A 9,297-nucleotide genomic window follows, 5' to 3' on the forward strand; every position below is an offset into this window, starting at 1 on the left:
GATGTAGGCAGAGGGAGAAGTGTGACCCCTCAGTGTCTGGAGCCTGAGTGTCTGTTGTTCATGCTACATGCCAGATAGAAACAGGGAGTAGATAATGTAGGTTAGGCAGAGGATGACCAGTTCGGACCTTGTTTTGCATGTCTGCTGTGTGTTGTGGGGGACTGAGAGATAAGTAAGAGACGGCCATGGCCTGCAGGAGTTTTTGTTGCTGGAGAGAGATGGAGAATGACGATATCTGATGGGAGAGCATCCTTTTATATATAAGGGCATTTCCAGCTCACAGGCAGCAAGTCTTTGGCTCTTTTGCATCTTTTTTCTCCTTTTCTTTGGGAGTTGATTGAAGAGGAAACATGGTCAGTTGATTCTGGGCAGAAAGTCAGACTCAGAAGAAAGAAAAAGAAGGCCCTGATTGCTCCGAGTGCCCATCTGCCTCAGTTTCCTGCAGGGAGCATGCCTTTCTCTGGGAATCAGAAGGCACACGTTGTTGAAGGAGCTGTGTTTGTGGTTGACTCTAAGGGACTTGGGGAGGCTGCAGATGGAATCCTCTAGACCTGGGGCCTCCGCTTTTGTGAATAAAGTTTTATTAGGACACAACCACTTTCATTTGCATATTGTCTGTTGCTTTCATGCAACAACAGCAGACTTAAGTAGCAGAAACCATATGGCCTACAAAGGCAAACATATTTACTATCTGACCTTTTATGAAAAAAGCTTGCCAACCCGTATTCTAGACCAGCAGCATGCTGTCCAAATGAAATGTAATGAGCCACCCGTAAATTTTCTAGTATCCACATTGGGGAAAAAAAGCAAGATGGAAAGATGTATGTCACCACTCCTATTGGACTTGGGACTGGAGAAGTGGTAGCTAGTGCAACAGGACAAGAGAAAGAAATTAAAAACATGCAGATTGGAAAGGTTATCTCTGGGTGATAGGGTTAGAGGTGATTTTTTTCTACTTTCGTCCACATTTCCCATGGTGAACATAGTAGTTTTAAAGTAAAGTCAAGTTTATGGAATGAAAGAATTTGATTTGGGTAGCAACTGGGGCAATTTAACATTTTGATCTTTGCACGTTTTTGTGTTCTTTTCCAAATTCTTCCTGATTGCCCTCCAAAAAGGGTGCTGGAGTGAAGTGGGGCCCTTGATGGTGTTGGGGCATCTTATCCCCAGGGCCTGGCAGTGTCACTCCCCCGCCATGTGCCGCACACATCTCGCTGACATAGGTCACTCCTGTGATGATGGCTGCCACTGGACACTGATGTTCTACAAAACTTCCACTTTCTCATTTTCTAACAGTGACTGCCTCGTCCGACTTTCAAATCCAAACGTAGCAACAATGAAAGAAGATGTTCTCTACCATTTCAGTCTCAGCACTAGCACACATGACTTCCCAGCTATGTTTGGAGATGTGAAGGTAAAAAGCCAGCCTTTTAATTCTCGGAATTTGTCCTCCAATCAACCTCCTCCTCTGTGACACAGGTAGATTCCTCACAGATGGTTGAGAGATACTCTGGTGACAGGCTCATGAAGTTATCTGTTCATCAGATTTTTGCAGATTGTTAACTTTTCAAGGATGTGAACTAGCCAGTGAAAGAAAACTATTCTAAGTAATGCCATATTTGTCCCTAACTCATTTCTTACAAAACAAACTTAGTACAGCATAAAATTAAAACAGTATATAAAGTAAACTTCCTAATGCTTAACTGAGAGAAGAGGGAGGGATAAAACATTTTCTAGGGGATCAAGGGATAGTGAAAAATGGTCATTGTATCACATCTGTTGTTTGTAACTTCAGGTACATATTGATGTTCTGTTCAGCTAATTGTCTTTAATGGTTTTTTTTTTTTTTGCTGAATGTAGCTTCCAGTCTATTTTCCCTACAGAGTCTTAAATCCCTGAGGTACATATTGATGTTCTGTTCAGCTAATTGTCTTTAATGGGTTTTTTTTTTTTTTTGCTGAATGTAGCTTCCAGTCTATTTTCCCTACAGAGTCTTAAATCCCTCGGTTTTTAAATGTCTAATCCCTATGGGTAAAGATGAACTAACATATAGAATTAAAAGTAAAAATGAACCAGGACTCTGGAATCCAGTGCTGCTGTGTGGGATCATAATTTGGTATTTAATGGTAGTTGTGTCTCATCTGCCATTGGTGGTACTGTTCTTTGGCAGTATTGGTTTCAAACTCCGGGGTAACTATCCTTGTGCTCTTAAGTTCATTAAATTTCCATTCATCCCATTAGGTTAATCTGTAGTGATTTTTATTCCAGGCTATGGGAATGTCTTTTATTACGTTTAGAGAATAATAATTCATTTCCTTTATCTTCAAACTCCTTAAAACTGGCTTATTTGCTTTTTTTATTTTTATTTTTTCTTACATGACTCTTTGCAAGTTAAAGTTTTTACTTCTCTGAAAGAGACCCACCCACAGTAGCTACAACCTTCCAGCCCCTCCGTCCCTGGCTCTTCCATGCTCTGCCCATTTGGCACTGGGGATGGCCAGGTGAGAGGTAATGCTTAGCAGCCTGCTCTGCAGATGGGGTGGGGGCCCTGGTGCACAGTGAGGAGGTGAGAGACATCGTCTCATTCTGACCCAGGCTCTCTCCAGTAGGTCGGGCTGCCCTCCACATGCACATGGGGGAGGCCAAGCACACATGGGACCTGGAAGTACTTTCTCAGAGAGCAAGGTTCTGGACCTGTGTTTGTGGAGCTGGCTCTGTTCACTGTGGGGTCACCTATACTGAGCAGTGATTCTGTGATGGGTGCCTCTCAGACTCACCAGAGGGGCTTGTTAATGCAGATTACTGGACCCCTGGATACAGTAGGTCTGGGTGTGGCCAGGGAACTTGCATTTCTGGCAAGTTTCTAGGTGAAGCTGATGTTGGTCTGCTACAGGCAGTGCATTGATAGGGTCTCTGCTTTCTGGCTGCAGTTTGTGTGTGTGGGTGGAAGCCCCTCACGGATGAAGTCTTTCATCAAGTATGTGGCTGAAGAGCTGGGCTTTGACCGCCCGGGTGTCGACTATCCCAACATCTGTGCAGGGACCGACCGCTACGCCATGTACAAAGTAGGACCAGTGCTGTCTGTCAGTGTGAGTACCTGCCCCTCACCTGGGCTCAGTGTCCAGGTTCTGCGTGCCCCTGTGCCCTGCCCCTCTGCACAGCAGGCAGCTGGCCCTCTAACACCTGTTTACCGTAAATGGCTGTGATGCAGAGATGAATGGGACCCAGGCTTCTGCCTGGAGGCTCAGTCTCCAGGGCAGAGCAAGTACGCACATGCAAGTGCAAACACACAGCTTTCTCCACAGTGCGCAGGTGGCAGTGCAGGGGGAGAGTGTGCCCAGGGTGAACCAGAGACACAGACAGGAGGGGGTGCCCTGCCTGGACCAGGGCCATGAGGAGAACCACAGCCACATCCCAGGCCCCCCATCTCCTCTGCCACCTCACGGTGCGTGATTACTTCATAACACATTTGATTTAGTAATGGGGTGATCCCAGAGATCTCCAATATTCCGTCAAAGAAGCCTTCATGTTTTACAGTTTTGATTTCCTTTGTCAGCAGCAATGTAAACGAAGAGCGACTCAGTTAGGGGAGGATATTCCTCCTGTTGAGATGCATGTCCCCCCTTCCCTGGTCACCTGAGACCTCTAGCAATACCAATATCAGGGAGCCAAGACATTATCGGTGACAGATAATTTATGAAAGCACTTCCTGTGTGGAAGACACCATGATGTACTAACAGGAATACCTCTCCCCTAGGGCTCTACCACAGGGACAGCCCCTGAGGTGCTGAGGGTATCTCAGGGAGGGCATTGTGGAAGATGTAACACTGGATGGTCTTTGAAGGAGGCTGGGAGGAAACAGCACAGGCTAAAGTACAAAGTCAGCAGGGCATCCTGAGTCTGGTGGGTGACAGACCAGCCAGTTACTCAGTTTGGCTGAAGCAGAGACCATAGGAAGAAAAGTGAAAAGAGAAACCTCTGATGGGTGGGTGGGGTGGGCATTTGTGCAGGGCTTCAAATGCCGCAAGGAGCTGTGTATTGCACAACAGTGGCAGGCTGTTGCTTCTCTGCTGAGTGCCTGGCTCCTCAGCTGCCACCTGTCTGACAAGTTGTGTGGATCAAATGGGACCTTGTAATGACAGCTCTTTGCACACTTTTACGTTCCCCAAAGTGTTCATAGTTTTTAAGTTTATATGTTGAAGTGTGTGTTCCGTTACCACCGTGATGAGCGTGGTGGATTGAAGTGCACCACATAAAATGTCAACCAGGGTATAGATGAACGCACGTCCTGGGGCTTTCATTGGCATTTCTCTCTGGTTCCAGCACGGGATGGGCATTCCCTCCATCGCTATCATGCTGCACGAGCTCATCAAGCTGCTGTACCACGCCAGGTGCTCCAACATCACCATCATCCGCATTGGCACTTCAGGCGGGATAGGTGAGTCTGCAGACAAGCCACTTGCCCTGTGAGGGGACAGAGGACTGGAGCCCTTGCCGTAGCTCCACCATGGCATGGGATGGGCCCTTGGCTTTGTTCAAGGAAAGCTTCTCAACAGGAGGTGTGAAAAGAAGCTTGTTTTACTTTTTTGTCCAACCAGTTCTCCCAGCCTGTATCCTAGAGACAGGTAGCAGAAAGGCACCAGGCACTTTGCGCCTCCTCGTTTATCCTTTCTAATCCCCCCTTCCTCTCTGCCTCTGTTTTGCTCACTTCTCCTCCACCCTTTTCCTGTGAGGCTTTGAAGCACATTATGAGAAAACCTACAGGAAAATCTAAGGGGTGGGGAAGAGAGGTGGAATACAAAACTAAGATGTGTCCTTTAATTAGCTCAAAACTTCCCAGTCCCCAGCGTGTTTTGTAAAAAACAAAGATGACAAAGAAAAATAGGATTTAATGAGAAAGCAAAATTCTAAAATACTGTTGAATTGTAAGCAAAAGCCTATTAGGCAAGTTTATTTTACATAAGTTTGCTCTCTGAGGTCATGACTCTGTACCAGTCTTTCTGCTAAGAACTGGGCTCCAGCAGTTCTTGCTCCCACGGGGGAGCTCGGAGCTAGTAGACAGAGCCTGCATTTGCTCCACATCAAGGTTAGCCTTGGTGCTACCAGGTGGGCCTGCGTGCATTTGTTTTCTGACTATCTAGGCCTGGCCTCTCTTGGATTTATGGTAGCTCTAGAATTTAGATTTTCTAACTATAAAAGAGGACTTGCTTTAGACCCCGAGTCTTTAGACCCCACATCTTGGGTTTTTTTCATCATATAGAGGGATTGATGTGTGAAATCTGTGTTTGCATGATTGTAATTTAAAGTTTAAAGAAGTTGTTCCCAGGAAAACACACCACTGGCCATGAGCCGTTCCAGTCCTGCAGATTTAATCTCTGATAACACCAACCAGATACTCTCGGCCGTGCATGTCATGCTAGCATCTGCCAAGAACTCTAGCAAATGGTTCTTGAGTTTTTGCTTTGGAGGGATTTTTTAAAAATCAATGATCAGAGAGAATTCTGGGGTGAGCAGTGTAGGTTTTGAGTCTCCCTAAATTGCCCCATAAAAATGGACAGAGCTGGACTGGCCAGTTAGCTCAGTTTAACACCAAGGTCAAGGGTTCAAATCCCCATACAAGTGAGGCACCCAAAAAAAAGGACAGAGAAATTGGAGAGCAAAACCCAAACCTTTTGACATGGTGTCCCCAGAAATTCCAAAATATGAGCTGGTGGGACAAATAGCCACAAGTTCTGGGCAGAGTCGGCACATCCTTGGGAGGAAGCTCAGGAGGGCTGCGAGGCATCCACAGACCTGGAAACAAAAGCACCTCAGGGGAGCCAACAGGTCCTGCTAGGAAAGTGCTGACCCTGGAGGAGTTTGCATCTCCCAGTGTGAGGGGGACGAGGAAATCTAAAGGGGCTTGAACATCCCAGGCCCTGTGAGTTCACAAAAGGCATCAGCTGAGCTCTCCCTGCTCCAGCCTCAGTGCCAGGGGAAACTGCTGAGAGGAGACTCTGAATTGACCCAAGCAGTGACAGGAAGTGCCAGGGAACAAGGAGGTTCAGATAAACAAGGGTGGGGAAGCAAGCAGCCAGAGGGTCATAGCGATTGCCATATTTTCCAATGCTTAATGAAAACAACTGATGTGTGAGCTCTAGAAAGTTCTCCTGATTTCTTATTCCTTCCTGTAGGCTTAGGAAAACCAATTTTGCATTAAAATAAATATCAGGACAGGGTTATGGTTATCTTAGTCCATTCAGGCTGTAATAACAAAAATACCATAGACTGGATGCTTAAACAACAGACATTTATTTCTCACAATTCCAGAGGCTGCAAGTCCAAGATAGAGCACCTGTAGGTTTGGTGTCTGGTGCGGATCCACTTCCTGGTTCATAGCGGGTGCCTTCTCACTGTGTCCTCACATAGTAGAGGGGCAAGGCAGCTCTCTGGGGCCTCTTTTATAAGGGCACCTATCCCATTCATGAGGACTCATGTCCTGATCACTTCCCAAAGGTCCCACTTCCAAAATCATCATCTTGGGGGTCAGGTTTCAACACATGAATTTTGGGGTTAAATGAACATTCAGTCCCTAACAATGTTCAATTATAGGATGAAAAAATAAGGAGCAGAATAATGTCCCTACAAACATGAAAATAGTTCGAGGAGGGTGTGCCGGGAAGACAGACACAAAATGGAACCTAGTAATTCATCCATCATAGAGGAAAACCAGGTTGGTCAGGAGTTGGTCCTCGTTGAAGCTGGTTTGGGGTGAATGAGGGTTCGTTATAACTATTCTAGCCTAGTTTTTGCTTACTTTCTTTTCAAGTATTTGCTTTAAATCTAAGTAATAAAAATGTATGAAACAGGGATCAGTTACATCCTGTTAAAGCTGTATGGTGGAGTTCCAGACAGTAGTGAAAATTAGCCATGGCTAGAAGACACAGGAATGTTGGACCGAGCACAGGGAGATTCCTGGTGATTCTTTGTGGTTTTCTCTTTTACAATTTCTACAATTATTACATGTTACTTGCTTTTAGTCAGAAAAACCTTTTAATGGGCCACTGTGCTAGAAGACACAGGAATGTTGGACCGAGCACAGGGAGATTCCTGGTGATTCTTTGTGGTTTTCTCTTTTACATTTTCTACAATTATTACATGTTACTTGCTTTTAGTCAGAAAAACCTTTTAATGGGCCACTGTGTGTTTCTTAGGGCAACGCTGGACGCTCCAGTTTGTAGACGTGACAACAGATCACTTTCTTTTCTCCACAGGCTTTGCTGGGCACTCTCTGGCCACCCTGCCCAGTCTCCACGTCTGCTTCTTTCTCCAGGTCTGGAGCCGGGCTCGGTGGTCATAACCCGGCAGGCCGTGGATGCCTGCTTCAAGCCGGAGTTCGAGCAGATCGTGCTGGGGAAGCGGGTCGTTCGGAGCACGGACCTGGATAAGCAGCTGGTACAGAAGCTGCTCCAGTGTTCCACAGACCTGAGCGAATTCACCACAGTCGTGGGGAACACCATGTGCACCTTGGACTTCTACGAAGGTGAGGCAACGGCCAGGGAGCCCCGGTCCCTCCCCTGAGCCTCTGCGGTTTGCACACACGGGGCTGCTGTCTTGGAGGAAGCATTTCCACGGTGGTTATAACGATCTGTTTGCGTGGAGGCCTGCACCTGGAGGGCGGGCCAGGTGTGTCCGGGTCGTAGCAGGTGCCAGCGTGCTGTGACCCGGGAGGAGCTTACTGCATGCATGTGGTTCTCACATCTGCACATGTGTTTCAGGACAAGGCCGTCTGGACGGTGCTCTCTGCTCCTACACGGAGCAGGACAAGCAGGCGTATCTGCGGGCGGCCTACGCCGCCGGCATCCGGAACATTGAGATGGAATCGTCAGTGTTTGCCGCCATGTGCAGCGAGTGTGGCCTCAGAGGTAGGAGTCACTTGGTTGGCTTCAGCGCCCCTCGTCCCTTCCTCTCTGCTCTGCTGGCTCAGCCCAGAGCCCCACACCAGGGCCTCTCCTCCCAGGGTACCCCAATACCAGTTTCTGACTTCTGCCCACTCTGTCCCCAAGTCAGTTTCTGAATGAAGGTGACATCCCTGCACCTGTGTGCTCAACGTCCTTTGATTGTCACATGACAAAATGCAGAATTCTCTGTGTCCCTGCAGTGACCCCGTGCCACCCACTCTGTCCCCAAGTCAGTTTCTGAATGAAGGTGACATCCCTGCACCTGTGTGCTCAACATCCTTTGATTGTCACATGACAAAATGCAGAATTCTCTGTGTCCCTGCAGTGACCCCGTGCCACTGTGTGGGTAAGAAAGGTGATGAACAGACTCTCCCCAGCTCAGATCTTGTGTGGCTGCCCAGTGAGATTGCCACCAGCCCTACAAAGAGCTCAGCTTTCAAAGCTTTTTGGCTTTCTGAATTGTGGCTAATCCACTGCCCCCCATCCCCCCAATTTCCTTGCCACCCTTCAAGCCCTACACTGCAGTCCAGAAATCCCTGCATCCTATCACCTGGGCCAAAATGTGCCTTTCAAGGTGGTATAGGGCAGCCCTGAGCTGGTCCTGAGATTGGCTTGGGAATTCCTTTGGGAAGCAAAGGCAAGGAGAGACAGGGCGGGGTGGTGGCAGAGAGGGAGGGACCTTCTGAGCGCCGGGACCCGGTGCCTTTCTCTCTCTGTCCTCCACCTCCTACACTCCGCTGTCGCCCATTTCCTGAGGGGGGCCAGAGGCTGCTCCTGGAGCCCCTGGTCTTTCATTGCGTCTTGGTGAATGAACTGGAGATCTGACACTTTGCCTTGATGTGGCCTTTGCTCTTTGCAGCCGCTGTGGTGTGTGTCACCCTCCTGAACCGCCTGGATGGGGACCAGATCCTCAGCCCTCATGACGTGCTCACTGAGTACCAGAAGAGGCCACAGCGGCTGGTCGGTTACTTCATCAAGAAGAGCCTGGGGAAGGCCTGAGGTCCCCGTTCTGAGCCTCCAGAGACAAGTGGCTATCATCACTTGCCAATAAAAAACCATTGTCCAAAAGCACCTTTTGTGTGATGTGGAGTGCACTTTACCAAGAATCTGGGGAATTGGGTTGCGTTTCAGAGTCAAGGAATCCAGGATTAGCCACACAGGAGATGTTCTTTTTTTAAGCTTCATTCGAGCATTTTCAAGGACATTAGCCTGATTTGGGGTTTCTTTGAGAACATTCTACTGAATTGGAACTATTTCTAGGGAAGATAATCGGACTCTAGAATTCTCATGGTGGTCAGATTTCCCATCACTGGACAAGAAGTCAGCCAGGGGCAGTGCGGGCTGGGGCATCGCTGGC

At 47.9% G+C, this 9,297-nt stretch overlaps 1 protein-coding gene across 6 annotated transcripts in view; it reads left to right on the top strand.

Moving 5' to 3' along the window:
• UPP1 (uridine phosphorylase 1) overlaps positions 1-9,011 on the top strand; it is a 21,647-nt gene extending 12,636 nt beyond the window's left edge. For 4 of the 6 annotated variants that reach the window (XM_008587803.1, XM_008587804.1, XM_008587806.1 and 1 more), the window contains exons 3-8: positions 1,297-1,414; positions 2,931-3,089; positions 4,324-4,438; positions 7,313-7,522; positions 7,758-7,904; positions 8,800-9,011. In XM_008587803.1, the coding sequence (XP_008586025.1) occupies positions 1,297-1,414; positions 2,931-3,089; positions 4,324-4,438; positions 7,313-7,522; positions 7,758-7,904; positions 8,800-8,939 (889 nt within the window). In that variant the 3' untranslated portion in view covers positions 8,940-9,011. Of the gene's footprint in view, positions 1-963; positions 1,415-2,930; positions 3,090-3,118; positions 3,446-4,323; positions 4,439-7,312; positions 7,523-7,757; positions 7,905-8,799 lie in introns of those variants that run through there. The other 2 variants (XM_008587802.1, XM_008587807.1) reach the window with 2 other exon arrangements.
• Positions 9,012-9,297: the final 286 nt, after the last annotated feature.

This window comes from Galeopterus variegatus, unplaced genomic scaffold (assembly GCF_000696425.1).
Source record: "Galeopterus variegatus unplaced genomic scaffold, G_variegatus-3.0.2 Scaffold4548, whole genome shotgun sequence".
In the NCBI taxonomy this organism is placed as follows: domain Eukaryota; kingdom Metazoa; phylum Chordata; class Mammalia; order Dermoptera; family Cynocephalidae; genus Galeopterus; species Galeopterus variegatus.